The sequence below is a fragment of the Rousettus aegyptiacus genome, unplaced genomic scaffold (assembly GCF_014176215.1).
Source record: "Rousettus aegyptiacus isolate mRouAeg1 unplaced genomic scaffold, mRouAeg1.p scaffold_m13_p_15, whole genome shotgun sequence".
Lineage (NCBI taxonomy): Eukaryota > Metazoa > Chordata > Mammalia > Chiroptera > Pteropodidae > Rousettus > Rousettus aegyptiacus.
Genome location: NW_023416290.1, coordinates 11,243,458 through 11,268,330, shown reverse-complemented (window position 1 = coordinate 11,268,330; position 24,873 = coordinate 11,243,458). Strand labels below are relative to the sequence as shown.

Below are 24,873 nucleotides of genomic sequence, written 5' to 3'. Positions count from 1 at the left end.
ACTGTTATGAGATATATGAGCCCTTAAAACAAGCGCAGGATGTGCAAATGAAATTTCACAAAAGAGGAAATTCAAATGCACAAGAACACTTCAGAAAGTGTGCAGGCTTGCTTAATTAAAACTAACTCAGTGTACCCCGGTGCACCTACTCAAGTAGTAAAGTGTTTATATAAATGTTTATAAAATATTTATAAAATAATGTATATTAAATAGTCATATAGTATTACAATCTAACAACACATAATTGGAGATAAAAGAGATATAACCATTTATATTGGTACTGTAAAAGGACAGTGTTCTAGAAAGCCAGAAAATGGTCTCTCTTGAGCCAACCTAGTGATTCTATTCTAAAGACTTTGTCAAACATGCATGAAGGTATAAAGTTTTCCATACGACAGCAAGAACCCAAAAGTAACTTAAATATTCAACATTTAGAGAATGCATTACTAGTGGATCAACATTACACCACTACTAATGATGACTAATGATCTGCTCTGCCAATAGCCACTGTCCATGTGTAGCTATTTAAATTAAAGTGAATTTAAAATTCAGTTCCTCAAACTAGCCACATTTCAAGTGCTCATCTAGCTATACATGGCTAATGACTATTATATTGGATACTGCAATGAATATTTCCATCATCACAGAAGTTCTGTTGAATAGTGCTCACCTGCATAGCTACCTGGGCCATCCTCTCCCCATCCCCCTACATGCGCCCATTTACCCAGAAACACCTACTTAACCTTCAGGCCTTGGCCTACGCCTCAACTAGAACGTGAAGCTTCCCCTGATTTACCCAGGAAAAAAGTATTTGTGGAATAGTTTCTGTATTTAAAAAAAAAAGAGAGAGAGCGAGAGACACCAAGAGTGAACCCTAATGTAACCTATGGTCTCTGGGCGATAATGACGTGTCAATGTAATTGTAACAAATGTGCCTCTCTGGTGAGGGATGTTGACAAAGGGGGAGGTTATGCATTTGTGGGCTCAGGAGGTATATGAAAAACCTCATATTGTGCTGTGAACTTAAAAGTTCTCTTTTAAAAAGTCTATTTTAAAAAAAGACATAGATGCTAAACTAGAAGTCAGATTTAGATTATGCTATTAAAAGCATAGGTTTATAGGTAGATCCCAATGTTTTGTTCAATTATAATACATATCACGGATTTATAATAAATTTTAAAAATTGCACATCAAATTTCTAACCCAAATAAGACTTGTTTCCAGTGTAGAGAAAAATTTGACTGAAGTAACACCCCAGGTGCAGTGCTCTGGCTTGCCATCAATACACTAACTCAACTTCCCCATACTAAGCACCTACCTGTGCAAAGCACTGTGGACAGACAGTGGTGAACAAGACAATTTCTGCTCTTACAATATTTTTTCCAAAGAACTTTATCCTGCAAGATAAATGTTTAAACCCACCTATCAACAATACATAACCCAAAATGGCAAAACCAAGCTTCCTTTATTATTCTTATTTTCTAAAAAGTTTATAAAAACCCCTATTAACCATTTGAGAAAGCAGAACACGACCTTGTTTAAAACAAAAAGTTAATGACTCATTTACTTGGCATCCTTGGGAGAGCTGGTGTTCCACAGAAATGAAGTTTCCAGATAACTCAACCCTTGTCTATTTAAACATCAACACTTAAACTGTCTGATATAGAGATTTTTAACAGTACAAATCTTTTAAGTTTAAAATAATAGGATCCATTTACATATTTTGACTAATAATGATTGTGTTGTACAACACTCATGCCCCTAAACTATCTGTCCCCAGGCTGCCTTTGTAAAAGTTGCTGGCTTTGAAGAGTTTTTCTTCTGATCCCTGGCCTTTGGTGTGTCAGCCCTCAACTTTTGCAGCTATCAGTGGGAACCTGACGTTAGCAGTTTCCGATCCCCCTTCAAATATGCTGCTACTTGGAAAACAAGTTAGTCAGAATTTTGCCTGAAACACAGGATTTGAGAGGATCTCCAAATCTATTTTGGTTGCTCAGTCTTCTACTTCCTGAATCTGTTAGAGACTACAATTACAAGTTCCAAACCAAGTATTGGATAAATGAGTTACTATTATATCTTGATTAAAGTTCTTACATTGTTTTCATACTTGAAATGGATGCTCAGTAACAGATAACTTCATTACCCATTCACTCATTCAACAAATATTTAAGTATCGCTGTGATCTGGGTCTCAAAATTATGGTGAAAATAAGGAACTGAAAAGATTGCTAGTTTTGAACATATTTTAAAATACAAAACAACTAATACAAAAAAAAAAACAACCCTTCTACTTAGTACCTAAAAAACACAAAAACAGGTGTTTGGGGTTTTTTAAAACCTTTTAAGTGAAACTATGAAGCCACCTAAACTTTTTATACTTTCTGTAGCTTTAAACTTAGGAACTTAAGAGTCAAGGGTGAAGAAAGCTTCTGATTTAACCAAATACTTATTTTACAGAGCTCAGAATAAGATTACAAGATTTTCTACCTTTCTTTCCTGTTGCAAAGTCTCATCTAGCCCTAAAGAAATCACTATCAACATATGCTTTAGTATTAAACGATACAGTCCTGGTGATGATAAACATACCCATTTCAGCATCATGGTAAGTTTCCCTTCATTTTAATGTTCAGCAACATTGATTAGAAAAAAAGTGTTAATTCAGAAAAATTTCTGTCCAAATTTTCAGAAGTTTCAATATACCTCGCTTTTGGGCACAGAAAATTTTTTAAAGTTTTAAGACAGTAAAATATGGTTTGACTCTACAATATTATCTGTCACAATCATATGTTTTAAATTCCATTACCCATTAAAACCTAAGGCTAAGTAAGAAATGAGTCAAGGAGAGTGACCTTAAACTGGTCTCTGTGGATTAATTAAGACATCAGGTAAAACAACTCGAATCAGTTTTACTTGTTTCAATTCCCTTGGAATTTCCCTTTTCATTCACTTTCTCCTCAGGGAGTCTTAAGTAGCTATGTATATTTTAGCTCTGATAATTGATTAGTGATTGCCTTTATTATTTACACTGAACTGGAAGTGGGTACTGGTCATGTGCCCGCTTATCTAAGAAAGTAATATTTACAAGTGAAAAAAGTTGCTACCATTAAAAACCTTTTTCAGCAATGCATTCATCTCTCTTCAAAATTCATTCTGCAACCTAAAAATGCTTTAAGCAGTATTATAAAGGCAGATCCTGGACTCAACTTTCAAATAACAATGTACTGCTATTAAAAATTATCAAACTAATTTTTACAAGTTGACTCTGACCTCATTAGTAGTCAACCACTTCCTGTGAAAGAAGTCTGATTTTTTTTCCAGTTTTATTGAAATATAATAGGAAATTAGTTGCTTGTATTTACATTGTACAATTCGATGAGTTTTTTCAATTAGAGTTGACATACAGTAATATATTAGTTTCAGTTGTACAGTATAGGGATTAGAGATCTATAACTCACAAACTGATCCCCCCACTAAATCTAGCACCCCTCTACCCCTTATATATTTATTACAATAACTATTTTCCTTATGCTATACTTTATAACTCCATGTCTACTTTGTAACTATCCATTTGTACTCCTTAATCCCTTTGCCCTTTTTCCGTCATCGCCCAACATCCCCCCCCCCAAAATATTCTCTGTATCTATGAGTTTATTTCTATTTCTGTTGTTGAAAGAAGTCTGATTTTAAATAAAAACAGTTCAGAGAGAAACCCAACTGTAGGCTCTTACTCTCGACAAGCAATTTAGGGAAAGAAGCAAATGACAAAATATTTACTGGACACACCTGTTAAAAGCAAAATCTCTACCAGGTGTTCCACTCTGTTTTAAAAAACAGCAAAACAGACACAGCTCAAGACATTTACAATACAGAGGAAATATACTCCCATAAGACATTAATATAGAAAAAATATATTTGAATTAAAAAGTAATCATGAACATGTAACATTCTGGCAGCAGAAATGGAGGGCACTCAGTTCAAATGTAAACAAAATTAGTTTTGCCTATTTTAAATCTCGCAACTAAAAACAGCAAGAACTAAGAAGTGAGCTAACACCGTCACCACAAAATAAAAAGAAAAAGAAAAAATTCTCAGAAGCAACTGGTATTGGACCATTCAAAACAAAGTCTTCCTGAGTATTCATCAGTAGTTTCTCTTCTGAAATCTTCATATCAAAGTAAAAACAAAATTGATTCCTGGCTATCAAATTTGCAGAAACCGAACCTTCAGGGAGGCACTCCCGATACTTGTTTCTCGGATATCACTTAGGGTCCCATCCACAGTAACAAGGGAACAGGCCTAATGTTGGGAGAACCTCAGGAGCACCTGAGCACCATGGGGTGCGCTGGGAGAAGGGAGCGCGAACCTGGCACAGGTGTGTGTGTGGGGGGGCACAGGTGTGTCAGGGCCACAACTAAGAAAGAGAGGCCCAACTCCCAGACTGAAACGCCGAGAAAAGGAGGGAGACAAAGTCATTACTAAGGGTTAAGCCGCTGAGCACGGGGCGGGGGGGGGGGTTACTGGGAAGGGTCTGGAGGGCTCTCGGACCCCACCCGCGTGGAGGCCGGGGACTAAGAAGTAGGTAGCCCCGAGAATATAAGAAAAGCCTCTCAAATCGAAGGGCCAGCCTACAAAGCCCCAAACAATGGGCAACGCTGGGTCTGGGTGAACGGCGAGGAATGAGGGTGTCGCGGAGGTGAAGGCGGGTGGAAGAGGGAAACAAAGAGAGAAGCTCCCAAGTGTGAGCCCCCGGCGGCGACGGCGATTTACCTGTGAGAGCTGCCGGGGATTGGGGCAGCCGAAGAGCGCGGAGCTGGAGCTGAAGCTGATGGCTCCTCGGCGACTGAGGACGTGCTGGGGGACCGGCCTGTCCAGGGGCAGCACCGGCAGCTGGTAACATACTTCCATTGAATACGCCCGCCCAGCCTCCGCGCGGCGCCCGCCCTGCCGCGGCCGCCGGCCCCTGCGCTGGGAAGGGGCCGCGGCTGCAGGGCACCGGGCCGAGGCCGGGGCTGGGCGGGCGAGTGCCGACCCTGGTCCGCGAAGCCGCGCTCACGCCTTCCCCGCCCGAACAATGCGCCCGGGCCGCCGGCGGGAAGGCGCTGCAGCGGCCGCGGCGACAGGACCGGCGCGCGCCCAGCTCCGGGGTGCAAGCAGGGGCAACACAGGCAAAGTCAGAGGGAGAGCCCCGCCGCCCCACGGCTCTGCGCCGAGAGGAGCGGAGCAAGGGCAGAGCAAAGCGGTGCAAGAAGAGACGGCTGGAGCCCGCGGCGAGACCCGGTGCGCGGGGCTCGCGACCAGCACCAGCTCCGGCCGCCGCCGCCGTCCGGCCCCTCCCCTCCCGCGGAGCCTGACTTCACTCCGCCGGCCGTGCGAGCCGGGCGTAATTCACACTTTGCAGCCGCGGACCCTGCGCCAACCACGGCCGCCGCCTGCGTGACGTCACGACGCCGCGCCGCAGGCCCCGCGCCGCCGCAGCGCCCTGGGAGTCGGGCTCGCGGCGGAGGGGCTCAGCCGCCTTCCTCGTGTTCCGCATCCTGCAGCTCGGTCATCGTCCCTCCCGCCACGCACCGCCCACCCAGCGCTCTCTCCTGTCTGCCCCCCCCACGGCGCGTGCGCACGAGGCCCCGCCTGGGGGGGGGGGCATTCCACTTATCGCTAAACTTGGGTTCGAGCGCGCCGAGGGTGTGGGCAGGGCTCAGCCTACGCGGGAGGCGCGAGTCCGGCCCTGCGACCTCAGAGACCCACAGCACGCCGCGCAGTCGCAGCGCTCAGCCCTGACCGCGGGTCGGCGCCGTGTTTCCCTCCTTGAATTCCCATTCTTGGGCTTCGCGCGGGACCGCTGCGGCAGTGACGTCAGCGGGCCGCGCGGGCCCGGTCCTCCCGGATACGTCACTGCCAGTCCCTCTGCGGGACCGGGCTTGGGCGCTCCCCTTAGCAGGTGCGGGCCCCGGGCATGTCCCCGGCCGGGCGGAGAATCGGGGAACCGAGAATGCGGGAATGAGGAGGGGGCGAAGAGGTGGCGGGAAAACACCCACACCGAGAAAGAAAAAGTGAGAGCGTGCACTGGAAAAAATGAGAAAGAAAAGATATTGAGAAGACAAAGGAGAAAAGGAGACTACCCTCTTACAGAAAGTGTTTTTGCTTGTTGGATTTGATTTTTAGAAAGCTGGAGAATGTAAAGAGCTTTTGACCTAGTTGGTAAACTGGATATGTAATTTGCAGATTCATTTTGTCACAATTCCCTTTAAACTGAAAGCTGTTCAGCTGCAACCCATTGTATCAAATGCATTCCAGCCTCTAGGACGTCAGTCTGAACAAGTTCTCCCCCGCTGGCAAATTGTTAATTTGACTGCTCTCAGGGCACCCACTCTTCCACTTATTACGACTCGCCACTGGCCAGGTGGATAGTACTGCATAGCCATTACTGAACAGAGCAGATATCAAATGCTCATCTCATGATCCCATAAATCAACGAAAGTCTGCAAGACATTTTATCTTTCCATGGCATCTGGTTTTTTTTTTTTTTATCAAAACTTTCTCCTCCGTTGGTATTTTTCGACTTGTCTGTTTTCTGCTATTAAAAGAAATATAACTTCACCAGTGGTTTCATGGATTTTTTTCTTCACAATATGGTAAACTCCCTTTCAGTGCAACAGCTGGCCCAACCCATCTTTGAAACCCTACTGACCTCCCTCAACATCTAGTAGATGTATTGAGCATTTACTGTATGCTTAGGATTAAGTGGAGCATTTTCTCCTATTTACTTCTGACAAAACCCCATGAGGTAATAGTGTTTAAATTGAAACTAGGCTCAAGGAAACATAACGTGCACTAGATCTTATACAGATAAGTGGCAGAACAAACTGCAAATGTCTGAATTTTGTGTGCAAACCTATTACCCAGAAGGTGGTATTGGTGTGATATAAAACTATATGCCAAATAACTACATCACATTTAATAATATCTAAGAGACTTGGTTCAATTAAATCATTTAATAAGACTTAGGGCACTAACTAAACAATGCATCTCCCTTCAGCATAGTGGGGAGCTAACATTTACTCTGCACCGAATGTGAGCCCATAGGCATTTTACATATAATGTTTAACTCAACCCTAATAGTCACACAAGTAAACATGTCCTCCCAGTTCTACAGATGGGGAGTCAGGTTCCAAGACCATAAATCATGTGTGCCACTGAATTCTGTTCTGTGTGATTTCAGAGCCATGTATTTATACCACACATGAGCTATCTCGAGACCAGAATTTTATCCATCTATTATCTATCATCTATCTACCAAGAGAGAGGTAGGTTGATTTGCTGCACATGTGCCTCATTCAGGACATGGAAGCTGAAGGAGCTGCAGGCCTGCCTGCTGCCCCACGCCAATAAGGTGAGTCAGCAGATCATGGTCAAAATTGCAGTAGTGCCTGGGACCCTGCATGGGCCTTCCAGGTGTAATGGCTGGTGCTTCACTTACACTTCTTAAATCTTTTGCAAATTTCTATTGTGGCTAACCAAAACCAAAATCATAAAAGGAAGAGAATTCTGGTAAATGTAGTTCCAGCTCAGCCAAATTGCAGGTATAAACCACCCTGGTCCAACTCTTGTCTGGGTTCTTTTAATTGTGTTTCATTTTCAGATAAAGACCACAGCAAAATCATGCTTAGTCCATATAATGCAACTATCTCATCCAACCCAGAACAGCTCCTTCCCTCCCAAAAGACAAGAATCTTTAAGCAATGCTCATTCTTCTTGATGAGTCACAGTATCCCTTTGATAGTCTATAATTTGAATACTAAGATATAAGGTTATCCACTATTAACACATCTTAGCGGAAAGAGGAGAAGAATAATTGCTTAATATACTGTGCACAAATATATTCATACCAGAATGAGGGGAAAATGATTATAACTGTTATAGTCCTTGTATCTGCAACTGGCAACATGATCACAATTACTATTTATAACTACTTTCTTTTTTTTCCATTACCTGTTTCATAACCTCTATGCCTTCGGCAAGAATCTCAGATGATAATGGTTCCTTGCCTTGAGGGGCAACCCAAATCTTCATTCCTGAAGAATCTGGGCCATTAAAGGTCCTACATCTATTGTGTTGTATTTTTCCATTAACTCATATCACAGCATATGCAAGTACTAAGTACTAAGAGGCACCTCTAAATTATCTCCTGCATTCTAGGCATATTCCTCCTTTCTTCAGTTGTGTAGCAGCAATTCAAAATCTCCTTAATAGTTATGATCCATCATTCCAGGCAGTACAGTAGCCTCTTTCTTTGCATGTTGGTTAAATAGCATGAAGATCCCCAAATGGTCAAGTGGCAGTCTCAACTCCAGTTTAATTGAGCTCTTGCTATGTACCTGGGTGAAAGCTTTCTGGGGACTAAGACCTCTGGGCCAGAAAGGCCCAAAGTTGCAGGAATGGGAAGCAAAATTCTGCAAGTGACTCACTAGGTGTGAAAGTGAGAGGATCTACCTAGTTCTATCCCTTGACCAAAATGAAAAAAATGGAAAATACAGATAATGTGACAAAAGATTAAAATTAGAGTTCCAGTCTAGGGGGTTTAATATCCGAATAAGGATGGTTTCAAAAACAAAGAGTTGAGAAAATTGTAGGAAAGAAATCATTCAAGAAAATTCAACAGAACTGAAGAGCGGACATTACCAGATGGAGATAGCCAATTTTGTCCTAGAGTAACGGTTAGAGAAAAGACATTCACCAAGACATATCATAAAATTTCAGTAGAATGGACACAAAAATAAGAACTTAAAATCTTCCAGGAAGTGAAAATAAAAACATGTCACTTACAAAGGACCGCGGATCAGAATGGCAAAGGCCCTCTCAACAACAAATTAGGAGTTAGTAGACACATGTCCAGTATTTTTGCTGTAAGCATGTTTGCCATTGACATCTTTGCCACAGCATTTTTACTACATGACTAATTGGCCATCAGGTAATTTCACCATCAAAGATAAAATAACAAAAAATAAAAAAAGGGACGTTAAAAAGGACATAATGAAACATAAAACGTTAATAAAATTTAAAAGATTTGTGAAAAATGAAACTACATTGTCTTGGAACTCTTTCGTTCATAGTATTATAGTTTTTTTTTTTTTGCTTGATTCTTTCATTTCACTCAGAACTCTTTTTCTTTTTTTGCTACAATTTCTTCTTTAATTAAGACAGATATTAGTTTCCAACTAAAGAATCAATAACTTGATGACTGTTATAAATCAGTAGTGCAGTGACCTTTTGGTTTTGATGGGTGGGAGAGATGAGTATGCTAACTGAAGGATTAGTAAATATGCGCAATCATTTTATAGTATCATGTACAATCTGAATTTACATGAACCTTTGCGATCTGGCTTTATATGTGGTGTTATCATCCAGTATTTTATATTTTAAGACCGCCATGTCTACTCCTCCATTATGAGGGCTAAGATTTATATAATATAAAGATGAGAGTATTGTGAGAATGGAGAAATAAAACCAAACTGACAATTAGCTTAAATACATTAAGTCTGCCAAATGTAAACCAAATTGTCAGTTATTTTCTCTTTCATGGCGAAATTGCCTTATGCTCAATTAGGTGTGCTGTGAAAATGTTTGCAGCAAAGATATTTACAGTGAAACACCTAGAAACAGGGGACAATGATACAAAGCCTTCAAAATTGTGAAGGAATTTGATTTCCCATCTAAAAATCTGTATATCTGGCTATATATCTATTTAGCGCGACAGTGGAATAAAGATATTTTCCATACATTGAAGAACTCAAGTATTTAGCTTGTAGCTTTTCTCAGGAAATGATTATTAGAGGGTGTGCTCTAGCAAAAGGAGGGAGCAAACCAAAAAAGGTAAATATTGAGACCCAGGCAATGAGAGCTCCAACACGGGAGAGGGGGAAAGGGAGCCCCCAGAATGATATTTCCCAGGTCGCAGCCACAAAGACCTAGAGAGAAAGAAACCAAGCAATGTGGGAGCAGGACTATGGCGTCTGCGACGCTGAGAGATGACTGAGGAAGCTGAACATAGCTCTGGCAGAGTTTGGGAATAAATTTATTATTACTATAGAGAATTTTAAGCGGAAGAAAAAAAAAAGGATTCATTTACTAACACCAAGGAAGAAATGTTGTAAAAGAAAATAAATGTAATCATCATATATCAAATGGCTATTCTATAAATAGTTGCATAGTCACAATAATACAAGCTCTGAATATCGATTTAACAAAAGTGTGGTGTTACAACTAACTATACTGAGAGGTGGAAGAGTATGAAAAGTGTGTTTGTTGGTTAGTATTAGAAAGCGAAAATTTCATCTTGCACAGCAGAATATTAATAATATCTAAAATTGAAGTGAGAGTTAATTATATGGAGCTAAATATTATAAGGAACAACTAAAAACAATGAACGTTCTTGTCTCAGCAGAACAGGAATTGGTAGAGTGTTAAGATGCAAGAAGAGGCTCCTCGATTTATTATAACACAGAACTTTTGAACTCTAAAAACTATGTACATATATTATTTTTCTCATTAAAATAATTGCAGTGGGTTGAATATGTTTCCCAAAAGATATACTGAAGTCTGAACTCTCGGTACTTATGACCTCATTTGGAAATAGGGTCTTTGCACATGTAATCAAGTTAAGACAAGGTCACGCTGGATTAGGGTGGTCCCTAGATCCAACAACCGGTGTCTTTATAAGAAGAGAGAGATTTGGAGGCCAGCAAACAGGAAGAAAGCCATGTAGAGACAAAGACTGAAATCAAAGTGCTAAGTCTACAAGCCAAGGAATGTCAAAAACCACCAAAATCTAGGAGAGGGTCATGAAAAAAATTATTTTCTAGAGACTTCAGAGGGAGCATGGCATTGCCAGTACCTTGATTTTGAACTTCATAACTTCAGAACTGTGAGAAAATAAATTTCTGTTGTTTTAAGCCACCCAGTTTATAGTGATTTGTTACAGCAGCCCAAAGACTCTGATATAATCATATTCCTCAATTTCTGTGTATCTTAATTGAAGCAGGACATGTTTCACAGAGGGTCAGTTCTTCCTAATTCATTTCCACACTTCAGGTAAAAAAAAAAAAAATCAACAAAAACTAATCAAGTTAGCTGGGTTTTTTTAGGGCACAGTATAAAAACCATCTGTTCAATTAAGAGATGTGGGAGGACTGGCAAACATGAAACAAATTTTGATCTCTAGTTATAAATATTTAAGTGTATGCCTGTCTGAGGTTTACTTTCTGTTTTAAAAATACTGTTCTCTCTTGCTGTCTCTGAAGAACAGTCATAAAGAAGGGCCTTCACACAATAACAGCATAAAATGTTGAACTAAATGAGTATTACTTGGAACAACAAAATCGTTGGACCTGAGAACTGATTACTAAACATTTTTTCCAACTATCAAGTATCTGAACTTGTTAACTATCTTTTTTTTTCAGTTCATGTCTTTTATTAACCCATATACAATTACTTGTCTTCCAGTTTGTTGAAGCAATAAGTCAGACAACATTTGCCACAATAATGTCTGTCAAAGTGGCTAGCCATAAAAAAACAGCACCACATTCATCTGAAGGGCATTCCCGATGATGCATTAATTACAATTTTATATGAAATAACATGTTTAAAGAAAGCACCTGTATTATTTACATTTCCTATACTTTTGATTTCAGTGCTTTGTCTTAGGATTCCAATATCTTCTTAAAAACAGTTCAAGTATAATGAGATATTTAAAATCTTAGAGCAGCTGATTACAGGGTGTTATGGGTTGGATTGTATCTGCTCCTCCCCATTCCCCTCACCCCAAGAGAAAGATACATTGAGATCATAACCCCTAGTACCCCAGATTGTGACCTAATTTGAAAATAGGATCATTGCAGATATAGTTAAATTAACATGAGGTCATACTGAATTAAGATGGGCCCCTAATCTGTTATGACTGGTGTCTTTATAAGAAGACAGACAGCCACGTGAAGGCACAGACACAGGGAGAAGGCCATGTGAAGATGGAGGCAGAGACTGGATTGATGAATCTATAAGCCAAGGAACACGAAAGATAGCTGGCCGTCACCAGAAACTAGGAGACAGACCTGAATTCTCCCTCAGAGCACTCAGAAGGAACCAACCCTGCAGACACCAGACACCTTGATTTAGGACTTCTTGGCTCCAGAACTATGAGAGAATAAATTTCTCTTGTTTTAAACTACCCAGTTTACATAGCATAACGAAATTTACCATTAGCCGCCCAGTTTGTGAAACCTTGTAACACAGCCATAGGAAACAAATATACAGGGCTTTTATCACAATTATAATATAGGTGGGGAGTTCCTTGAAAATTTTTTCAATTCTAATTTTTCATTTATTTGTTTATTTATCAACTATTTGTTAAGTGACTACTACATGTTAAGCACTCTCTAGTCACTGGAAATAAAATAAGACAGAGAAAGATCCTTGCCTTAATGAAGTGAAAATTCTAATGGAGGGAAATAGTAATAAACATTTACATAATGTAACATAAGCGAGTGTTAGATGCTGTGAAGAAAAATACAACAGGAAAATGTTAGAAAGTAGTATATAGAGGTCACAGAAGGCATCTTTGAGAAGATGACATTTAAGCAAAGTCCTGACTGAAGTAAGAAAGTAAGCTAGGCAAGGATGTGGGGTTGGGAGGAGGGTAGGGAAGAACTTTCTTGTTAGAGGGAACCAGTACAAATGCCCAGTGCAGGAAGGAGGCAGATATACAGGGAACATAGTGATTGAGAAGCAGATTGAGATGAGAACAGATCAATGCAGGTCCCTCCCTGTAGGCCTAGTTAAGGACTTGGGTTTTATTCTAAGTGTGATGGGAAGCCGTCGGAACGTTTTTTGTTTTGTTTAATCAGAGGAATGATATTGGATTTATATCTCTCCAGCTGCTCTGTAGACAGTGGTCTCTGGATGAAGGGTGGCAGCAAGGAGATTGGTTAAAAAGCTTTTAAGTAGCCCGAAAGAGAGATGGTGGTGCCTTCAAGCACCTTTGGAGATGGCATGATATAAAGTTATGTGGGACAAATTTACAGGTAACCATCTAAACCTGCAAGCATCATCCCCCCCCCCCCCCGTTCAGGTTAAAAATCACAGTAGTAAACGTGCTCTTCCACATCCCCTGAATTTTCTTAGATTATAAACTGGTAGGACTTACTGAATAATATCCATTCGAACATTGTATTTACAGCTCAAAAATTTTAAATCATTTTAAAGTTGAGAAATAAAAACAAAATTATTATCAAACAATCTCAGGTCTAATTTTTTAGGTAAACAACTTACATATAATTAAAATTTTACAGAGAACCAAAATAAGTTATATATATAAGCAGTATCAAATCAATTTTTTATATGCAACTAAAATCTACTTATAGTATTTAGAAACCTCAACAATGTCTAATAATTAGTAAAAGTTTAAATTCTTAGAGTGTAAGGAATCAGTGTTCAAAATTCAGTTAAGTTTAATGTGAAATTTGTTCTTTTGAGAATAAATTAATATAATTAGTAATACTGACAAACATTGTATGATCTCAGTTATATGAAGTACCTAGAATAGTTAAATTCATAAAGATAGAAAGGAGAATAGAGGAATGAGAAGTTATTATTTAATGGGGTATAGAGTTTCTATTTGATATGATAAAAACGTTCTAGAAATACATAGTGGTGATGTTGGCACAATACCGTGATTGTATTTAATGCCACTGGATTGTACACTTGAAAACCGTTAAAATGGTAAATTTTTATCTTAGTATATTGTACCACAATAGAAAAGAACAAAGCATGTGCAATGAGAGTTCACGCTTTAGCCAAACTCTCTGAGCTCTAGAATAAAACTCCTGTGGAGGCAGGTCATCACTCTTGCTCTGAAGGCACCCCTTCAATGCTCCCAGTAACTGTCTTCCCCCAGATGGGCTCGACAGAGTATGACCATGGCCTCCTTCACCGCAGGTACCACAGCCTGTGCTATGGCTCATTAGAGTTCCTATTATGTGACTTTTAATTCTACTGTTTTCTGGAAAGCCTTGAAAAAGCTCCAGATAGACTATGTTGCTTTCTCTTTTCATTTCAAATATTCTCGGCTCACTAAGAAAGATGGAGTTGAAGTTGGTACACTTATCATCATTTTCCTTAATATTTTCCATGTTAATTTTTAAATTCAGATCAGGCCTATTGTAGGTGACATGACCGTTCTCAGTAATGCCTAAATACTTTGTTGGCAACAAGACGACTTGACAGCTTAGCTCTTGTGTACGTTTTCTTGGTTTGTGCGATCTATCAAACCCCAGCAGGCAAAATACTGTAATTGCAATGTACCTGCTGGCAATTATGATAAATCATACAGCCTACAAGTCAGCACCGCAGATAAAACCATACACACATGAGGAAACGAACAGATAAGCTGTAAAGCAAACAAAAATATTAATAAAAGATTTAACTGTAAGGATTGCTTTACAAAAAAAGCCCTCCAAAACAAACAAAACCCACCCAAATGTTTGAAAAAAACTGGAACAAAGTTGCAAGAAACAAGTTCCTTTTACTTTAGACAAAATTTAGTCACATGAAAGAGATAATTGGAAAAAATATTTTTCTTAATCTGTAGAGAGTTTCATCTGCCAGATAATTCTCAGGTGATGCTTAAGTGAAATCACAAACACTGTTCAAGACTTATAATAAATACAGCAATGATGGAAGTTCACAAAGAGGTAGAAGTAAAAATATTTGCACATGCATGAGTAAAAGTTATCAATGAAAAAACATACCGATCATTCTGGAAAATATGTGCCCAGAAACGGCAGTGAGGGGGAGAGAATGCTCTGGCTTTGCACAACTCACAGAACACCAGAGTGGTCACGTACGCACATCCATGGAGCCCTCACTCTAGACCTTTACCTTCTATTCCCACGAGTGTCTTGCCCTTTCGCCTCCTTGTCTTTGCTCATGCTATTCCCTCTGAATTGAACACTGACTCCTTCTTAGCCAGCACCCAGGCTCCCCGAGTCCAAATCCCAAACATCACATGGCCCAGTTTAAAGGTCTGTCCTCAATGAAGCCTTTTCTGAGCTCCCCAGCTGAAAGCAATCTCTCTCTTATAAAGTCCTGTAACACCATCTGTACTTAAGGCACTCCCCTTTCTGCATGGTACTATATTTATTTATTTACATATATGATTTCTCTGGAACCCTAAAAATAGATGTTCTTCAAAGATCTCTGCCAGACCCCCCTCTCTAGTCCATCTACATCCACACACACAGATACACACGTATTCGTCCACCAAGACCATCTCCTCACTGCTTCACAGTCTCTACCTCTATTAACGTGACTCCCGTGTCTCTATTCTAATCTTCTGTCTTACGGTTCTCTCAAGTTTAGTCCCTCATTTCTGACCACCTGCTAGATATCTGTGCCAAGTGCCCTTTGAAACCACAAACTCGCGAAGTCTACAATACAAATGGTCATCTTCCCTGCCCAAGTTTCTTCCTCTGTTCTCCTTATGTTAATGACCACCTTTCTGGTCACTTGGGTGCAAACTGCTTGCCCATCCTCACTGCCCACAGGCAGTCATTACAAGTCTTGCCAATTTCATTCCTGTAATATTATTACAATTTCAACCCTTTCTACTTACCCCATTTGCTTTCCTCCCAACCTCCAACTACTGTCTTACCTTGTTCATTACTGTTTCTACAGTATTGAGAAATACATATCGAAAGAATGAATGAGTAAATTTCCCATCTAATGCCTTTGCTCATTCACGTATTCTCTTATTTTGGAATGTTCTTGTACCACATTGCCAGTATTTACACTATTCTTCAAAGTACAACTAAATTTCTCTACCCTCCATTTCCAAATTTCCAAAAGGGCAACTTTCAGATTTTGAAATTTCCAAAAGGGCAACTTCAGATTTCGGATTTCTGAACCAGTCAGGATTCTTGGTTGCAAACACTAGTAGACAGCATAGATTATTTTTAAGAAAAAGAACAACAACAACAAAACAATTTATTGAAAGATGTGGTGGAGACTTCCAGAATAGATGGGAGGCTGAAAATCAGGCAGGATAATCTGTAGTTAGACAGAAGGATGTAACATGAATGTTACCACCTTTATTGTCACCATACCCTGCTGCTGCTGGATCTAGGAGCCAAAAGACTCTCTTCTCACCATCCTTCATCATTCATCACCTGCTCAGGATTCAGAGTCATGGGTGGGCACATACATTTGGCTAATCCTAGGTTATATGCCCAGAGAGTTTGAAGACACAGGATACCCAACTCCTTGACTTTCATAGGAGGTGACAAGACTCTGCCTCTCCCAAATACTCATATAATGAGAGATTCCTTATAAGGGGTTTCAGATACTGCGCAGCAAAATAAAGCAATACGTATCCACTAAAATGGCTGATGGCTATGTCTTAACTCTTCCACAAGACTGTAAGTCCCAATGAAGACAGAATTCATGTCTGGTTCATTTTTGTATTCACTGTAGCTCCTAGAAAAAGTGACTTGCCTTTCTAGTAGAGAGAGTGCCTTTCTAATTACCATATCTACCTTGATTTAAAGTTTCTAATTGTGTACCAGTTTACAATTTTCAGATTTTAAAAATTTCTAATGTTTTCTGTAAAATTCGATATTATATATATTCCTTCACAGAACTTACAGTCTTGTAGAAGATCTTTTGCTTTCTCAGCAATATTCTGGGTTTGCTCTCTTGAATTCCCTTTTGGACTTAGAGCAGTCATCTGCTCAAAAACTGTTCTCAGAGAACAGCCTCTGGAAGGCAGGCTAGGTCAAGTTTGGTTATTCACATAATATAGCTACCCGTTTATCAAAGTCATTTCTATGCACTGGGTACTTCGTTAAGTGCTTTGTAAACATTATCTCATTTATTTTTCACAACCACCCAAGGAGGTAGGCATTTTTATTCACATTTTACAGATGAGAAAACAAGCCGCAAACAGGTTCAGTGAATTTCTCAGGACCACACAGGACTATTTTCTCTAACATAATTTAAATTGGACATAAGAGACTCTAACACTATTGGCCATCTTTTTAGGTTGCTTAGAAACACATGTCTAGCTACCATATTTTGCCCTTGCACTGTCCGATTCTAACCATAAGATAGTCATAAACCTACATTACAAAGCAGCTGGCTTTGTTTTTGCTTCAAGAAGAGAATTGCAGTATTTCTGATAACAGTCATTAAGATTATAATGGTAGTTCGTGGCATCTGTTTTCGTCATACTGCCTTTAACTCTAAATTCCAGTAAAGCAATAAAGATTGGTTTACTGTAGACACTATCTTTCAAAATGGAACCTTCTAGAAATGAGATAGCAAAATTGTCAAAAGTAATCTCCTCTCTACCCTTGGAAATTCATTCCAATTGCTGATTTTCCAGAACCATGTTTTGGAGGCCTTAAACATAGTTTCTTTCAAAATGAATGTTGTTTTGTTTTTGGTGAGAAATGGTATTGTTTTTATTCTCTACCTCTAGAATGTACTTTTTTGATTTTGTGAGTTTTACTTGATTTCATTTATATTTTGATCAGTTAAAATATTTTTGGCAGAAGGTTTTTTTTAAGAAAAATTATACATTGGAAGTGCCCTGCAAAGTTTCTGCTGAAAAAATGGCTTATGGTCTTATGGGGGTTTCCTTGTAAGTAACTAGTTGCGCTTCTCTTGATGCTTTTAGGATTCTCTCTTTAGCTTTATTTTTTGACAATTTAATTATAATGTTTCTTGGTGTGGGACTTCTTGAGTACACCTTGTTTAGGACTCTGTGCTTCCTGGACCTTGATGTCTCTTTTCTCCCCCAGTTTAGAAAAGTTTTCAGCTATTATGTCATCAAAGATGTTTTCTGCCCTTTATTTTTCTCTTCCCCCTCTGGGACACCTATAATGAGAATTTAGTACACCTGATGTTGTCCTAGAGATTGCTTAACTATCCTCATTTTTAAAAACTCTTTCCTTTTTGCTGTTCAGCTTGAGTGACTGTAGCTAATCTAACTTCCAGATTGCTGACCCATTCTCCTGTATCATCTAATCTGTTGTTGATTCCATCAAGTGTATTTTTTCATTTCGGTTACTGTATTCTTCAGCTGTGATTGGTACTTTCTCATATTTTCTTTTTTTTTGTTGTTAAAGTTTTATCATGTTTATCCATTCTTCTCCTGAGTTCAATGAGCATCTTTATGACCATTACTTTTAACTCTTTTTTGGGAATATTGCTTATCTCCATTTCATTCATTTATTTATTTATTTTTATTTTTATTTTTATTTTTTTTGAGATTTCATTTCGTCTTTTCATTTGAAACATCTTCCTTTGTCTAATTCTCTGTTTGTTTCTGTGTATTAGGGAGATAAGCTACATCTTCTAGTCTTGAAGAAGTGGCCCAGCAGCACAATCCCCTCCGGCTACCAGAGCCAGGTACTCCAGAAGTGGTCCCTGTGTGGGCTGCATGCACCCTTCCATCGTGGTGGGACCATGGTTGGTTGTAAGCATCCTGTTTGATGAGGCTGGCTCCCAGCATGGCGTGCCAAAAGGCCTGGCCTGTGGCTGCTATGGGTGTGTTGTTGGGCTGATACACCCATTTTCGAATCATTGTTATTAAGATACTGAGAGAAAAACAAGATTAAAAACTTTTTTTTTAATTGGTCTCTTACCCTTGAAGCACTCATTTTTCTTTATACATGTTACTTTCCTGTCCCATTGATAGGTAAATATTTTTTTGTAGTTGAAATTTCAGATCCTTTTTCTTGAAATAATGACATTACATGAAAGCTCTTTTTTCAAAAGCCATTGTTGCCATTTACCTCTGTAGGTGACTTTTAACTAAGCCTGTGTTCATAAACATCAAGTGTGAAGGGCTGGAAAGGAGAGGATTGTCATTACATAATCTTGGACTGGTTACTAAAATCAAGTATCACCTTTCTAGCTTGACCTAAATTTAATTTTATGCTCATGTTTTAAAGTATCCTGCTCCCAATGTTTCATTCAACTTGTGGGAAGATAAATAGGTAAAATATCTGACATTTTAAGAAACTATATAATGATATTTTTTAAAGCAACCAAGACTTGCTTGGCTTATTTACAACAGACTGGCCAAGGGTTGCCATGGAAGATGTAACACCACCAGGACAAAAAACATGAGAAAAGTACCCAGAGCATCACATTTACAATGGAGAAATAAAAAGAAAAGGAAAGTTCAACTTGCTAGGAGGTCAAATCTCCTAGGAGAGAAAATATTAGGTATAGCTGAATTTCCATGATTTTTCTAATTTAGTATTTTAAGGATCTTTACAGTTGTCATTTTTATCTAGAGACTGCTGTAAAAGAAGTATTTGGTTTCTTAATTTAATTGTCTGTTATGAATTCAGATTCTATATATTATTTAAACATACTTGCAAAATTCTGTTATATTCCTACACAAATAGAAATCGAAAAATTACGTGAGAGGAAACTAAAGAAAACATTAGAGAATAATATTTTGCTAATTTTTCTATAGTTTTTCAAAGCACATTTATAATTTTCTCACTGCTTCTTTTGTTTTCTCCTATGGGAAAATTATAACATCTTAAATATTAAAATGCTTTACATAGCCTATATGATTTATAGAGATTTATATTAAAAGAATAGTCCTCAAATCTACACCATATGCTATTCATTTTTCTTTGAGAATAAATTTTCCTTCTTCTCTCATATTATATCATAGATTGATGATAATGAATGACTTAAGAAATCATCTCCTCACTCCTACCTTCAGATGCAAATAAATCTTGATCTATTTTAAAAGGATAAATTTTATGTAGGGAGCTAAAACACTTTTCTAATACTGCCTGTTTTCCTTCTGTTTGTTAAAATCCAACCTGCTGGGCTGACCTCAAAGTCTAGATCTAGATTTATTTTAAGGTACCCGGTAAGATCTGTCTGAGGCATAAACTTTCGAGATAGCACATTTCATCTTTAATGTTTTCTATTTCCCCTGTTGGGGCCTCTTTTCTTCCAGGCCACACCTCCTGCCCTTTATGCCACACACCTGCGATAACAGCCCTGGGCTAGCATTCAAGGTGGGCTGGCCAAGCTGGCACTCAGAACATTCTCACTGATTAAACCCAGGTTTCATTTCCATGGTATTTGTTCCTTGTTTTCTCAACCAGGTCATTTTCCCAGACAGTTCTACTAAAGATTCTTGAAGACATGAAGGAATATGGTTCCAACTGTAAAGTTTATTCACTATGGAAGAAAGTAAAAGCTTTTTTTCTTCCGGAGAAGCAGACTAAATACTTGTAAATCACGTGCTTTGCTTCCGAATGGAGATGTCTGTGCTTCACCACGTGTTGCTCACAGAATGAGCGTTCGATAACTGAAGCAAGATGAGAGCAGGAGCAGATCGATCGAAGCTGGGGATGCTGAAGCTCCAGGTCCCCTTTTTTGCACAGGTTTTTCAAGACTTTGGGAAAGGCCTTAGCAATGTTTCCATATGTCATATGTTTTCGCAAAATTTACAAAATAAAGATATTTCAGCTACCCTCAGTAAACAGTACTTTCTTCTCCCTTTGACTTCCTTTCTGAAGCACTTGCCTTTCTGTTAGGTGTGTTGGGGTTATTGTGGGTAACACAGGATTCTGGTAAGGGGAAGTACAATTGGTGATATATTTAGTTTAGGTCTCATAAAATATATTAAATGGTTTGCAGTCATTTCTGTGATTAATTAAATTATAGCTAGGTGTTCTGGGGAAGGAATAGCTCTGGGAATACGTCTACCTCCCACTATGCTGACCGACCTCCAGTCATGATATAAAGGTGCAAAGCTAAGGTTTATACAACATGAATGGGCCCTATCACACCTCTTACCAGAACTGTGTAGGTGAGTGGTGAAGAAATGTGTCCGAAGTGTCCTAAGCTAGTCTATGGAAAACTCTTCTGGTCATTAGATGTATAAAACTGTAAGCAGAGGATTCAGTTTGCATCGAAGCCTGGGCATAACCACAGCTTTCCAGTTGGAATATATGTGATGACGCAGCATCTACAATCCAGATGCCACGTATGTCGCTCCTTTGTGATGGAAATTGTGTGAAATAGAATTGATCAAAATTCTTTTGATTTTAGGGCACGAACGTGTAGAAGTACTAAAAAGAGCAAATACATCTGTATATGAGGTTGGAACGATTTATGCATCCTAAACTTCAATATCTAAAACAAATTTTGAGCAACTATAATTAAGACTGAATTACTTCTCTATTCTCTTTACAGAAAACGGTCTTACAAAACAGCTGTCATATAAAGAAGCACTAAAAAGTATTAAACAAAAAAAATCTAGATGAAACTATTATAATGGTATGTCAGGCAGTTAATTAATAAAAATAGGTGATTTTCCTGGAGTTTGTGTTATTTATGGTATTTATCACCATTTAAAAAAATTTAAACTTATTGTGATTTCCATTACCATTCTAATTTTTAACCTAATTTTTTTGCATTTGCAATTTTGTATTCTTTACTTCAAAGAGGGTCCCCACATTATGTAAACTTCTGTCGTACAAAACTGGATCTGCCTCTGAATGAGATGAGATGAGCTGTTAATCTGATCCCTGGCATATGACACAATGAATTGATCAAATGAGAAACGAAGTTAGAAAGAAAAGGTAAAAAGTCAAGGCAAGCAGCAGCATATATTAGAAAAAAGCAATGACATATTTTCTAATGTTAATGAACATAGGTTTAAATGAGATTACCTAGAAGAAAGTATGTGGCATGGTTATATAATTTAAATTTTTACTTCATTTATTTAGCTCCATTTACTCTCTCTCATTCCAAATATCTTATTAGTTGCTTAGCACTGGAGGAATATTAATGTTAAACATTTTTAAAGCTTGGTTTCTAAGGTTCTGCCACCTAGATTTTTTTAAATGGATTCTTCCATTTATATTAGGGGAATTTTCTCTAAACTACACTATCCCAAAACATATATAGCAAGATACTCAGTGGATTATTGAATTGAATTGTCTTCGCTACCTACTCATCTAGGGCTCTGTCCAAGGGAGCCTACTTTACATCTCAAGTATATTTACAAATTCAGCTCCTTAGAAAGTAGCTAGTGTCAGAGACACGTCAAGCTACAGATTATTTCAGTTCTAGAACCAGTTTTTTGGGTGTTGCTTCTAAAAGTCCTTGTGATGATTAGTTAATTCTTACTCCTCATTCCAAAGGTCTGAAGCTCTGGGGCAAGCAAATGCCCATTGTTTGCAGTAGATTCTTGTCTTTGGAATTTGCATTCTTTGTTATTCTTCTGAGATGGGGTAATTTCTGATCATATCTGTCCCAAACACATACCCAGAGCCTCATAAAGTGCTATTTACTCTTGTTGGTTTCCTATTGACTGACTTTCCTAAAGAAGTGGAATGGTATTGCAGGAAAAGCACAAAGAAATTCTCTTCTACTTCCACTACTGCTTGAATTTTTATCTTTTCATTCTCGAGTTAGACCCTTTTTTCCCCGAAGTATTTATTTTCAGGTTTTCATTCTCCAATATAAATCTTACAGGCAGTATATAGCCGATTATTGGTAATAACTAGATTGAGAGACTGTTAAGATCCTGCTCTGTCTGCTTCTCTTTCTCCCTTTTACTTAAGCTTTGTTGAAAAACTACACATTCAGTTTTGCTCAAACTGTAAAGGAGTATAAAATAGTACTTTAAAAATCAAATTATGGAAGGTATATTGTATCTGTCATGTTTTCTGCATATCATGATGCAACATAAATATATAAAAATATTATATCAAAAAGGTTTTGAGATCCATTGGGCTTCACTTTTTAAATATTTCATAAATCGTATCCTCTTGAGGAACTACATTTAAGTCACATATTGGCTTTATTGTCATTTGAAATTACTTGAACTGTTTGAAATCACTTTATTGTATTCTTTAGTTAGAAAACTGACTCGATAGAGGTTTGTGACCTGCTAAACCAGTATAAGTGATTTTCTGTAGATTAAGTATCGCACCAGGTCAGAAAAATCAGTCCCCAGAAGCATGGCAACAAATCTGCCAAATGGCACAAGCTGGTGCTTACCTGAGCTTATCAAGTCATAAGCCTTTTCTGTTTATTGAACTGTGTCCAAGGGTTGCAAGGAGAATATGACCCACCGTATCTCTCTGCTATTTTAATCACCAAAAAAAAAAAAAAAAAAAAATTTCTTCTAGCTGAATGCTCAATAATCTGAAATCACTGATAGTGTAACACTTTTATCTAAGCATTTCAGCAAATCATTAGCCATTGTGTAACTCTTGCCACAGAACACTCAGATTCTATTTGGCTAAGTTTAATCTAGTATATTAAGTTTTCATATGCATATAATATTATAAATGTGTTATCTAATATGAATATTATATATTCATATATGTATATATGTAATCCTATGCACAAAAAGACTTTAACCCAAACCCCCGAAGGATTAAGAACTAGAAATCAGAAGATGTGGACTTCCTTAATTTGTTTTTTGATATTTTTGCTTTAATTATTAAAGCAATACATATACATGCAATGCTCATTTTAACAACAAGTGAATATTTAAAAAAAAAGTTAATAGCCTTTCCTTGCTGCCTTTCCTAATTCTACCTTCTAGTACCCAAGAGTAACAGGTATTTTTTCATATTTTTCTCTAAGACAACACAGTCTGTAGATCAGATTTTGCCCATGATTAACTGGGTCACAAAGCATGGGACTCAAGGCTTCAGTTTTTTCTTGCTAAAAATAAGAATGATTCGAAACCACAATGCAATATTACTTTACACCAGTTAAAATGAAAAAGACAGACAATAGTAAGTGTTGACAAGGATGCAGAGAAATTAGAACCCTAGTACATTGCTGATGGGAATATAAAAAGCTACAGTCACTTTGGAAAACTGGCGATTCCTAAAAATATTAAACATAGTTTATATTATTTAATATATGTTGGAAATATTGTTTAATAGATTATTAGAATATGACTCAGCAATTCTACAATTACACACACACACACACACACACACACACACACGAGAAATAAAAACATATGTCCACACCAAAACAAGTGTGCTTAGCAGCATCATTATTGCCAAGAAGTAGAAACAACCCAAACATCCATTGGCTGATGAATGGATGAACAGAATATGGCACATGGAGTACCATTCGGCCATAAAAGGAGGTACTGCTACATGCTACACATGGATGAGCCTTAAAAACATTATACTAAATGAAAGAAGTCACAAAAGACCACATATCTCATGATTCCATGTATTTGAAATGTCCAGAATAGGCAATTCGTAGACAGTAGATTAACAGTTGCCAGAAGCTAGGTTTTCAGGCCTTTTTTAAGCCCCAAAAATGTTTTACAAAAAAATTATGGCAGTACTTCCTGCAACAGCACATGTACTAAAAAACTGGAACGATACAGAGAAGATTAGCATGGTACCTGTGCAGGATGATATGCAAATTTGTGAAGCATATCATATATTAAGAACAAAAAAAGATTCTGGTAATGGTTGCACAACTCTGTAAATATACCAAAAGCCACTGAACGGTAATCTGTAAATGGGAGATTGTTATTGAATGTGAAATCTATCCAACAAAGCTGTAAAAAATATGAATGTATAACTTAGTACTCTCCAACATCTCTTTATAGAATTTCTGTCTCTTACACAATGTGAAGACACTTCTACATTCTTTTCTTACTTCATTTCAATATGAAGTTCTTAACTGTTTATTTTATCCACTATATTTTCCCCATTCTCTTATAATGGTTCTTTATATTTATGCTAAAGTTTAATATTTATTCTATGACATAAATGTCAACTTTTAATTATGACAA

At 38.1% G+C, this 24,873-nt stretch overlaps 1 protein-coding gene and 1 non-coding gene across 5 annotated transcripts in view; one reads left to right on the top strand and one right to left on the bottom strand.

The window, feature by feature from the left end:
* The window catches only part of PDE7A (phosphodiesterase 7A), an 89,213-nt gene extending 84,164 nt beyond the window's left edge, over positions 1-5,049 (bottom strand). For all 4 annotated transcript variants that reach the window (XR_001597876.2, XR_001597880.2, XM_036232818.1 and 1 more), the window contains exon 1: positions 4,767-5,049. Coding sequence is in view for 2 of the 4 variants with exons in the window: in XM_036232818.1 (XP_036088711.1) it covers positions 4,767-4,904 (138 nt within the window). In the remaining 2 variants the exon portion in view is untranslated. The remainder of the gene's footprint in view (positions 1-4,766) is intronic.
* A 19,364-nt stretch (positions 5,050-24,413) lies between these two features.
* On the top strand, positions 24,414-24,521 carry LOC118612067. The gene has a single exon (XR_004954777.1). It is a non-coding gene; the product is annotated as a U6 spliceosomal RNA (small nuclear RNA).
* The last annotated feature ends 352 nt before the right edge of the window (positions 24,522-24,873 follow it).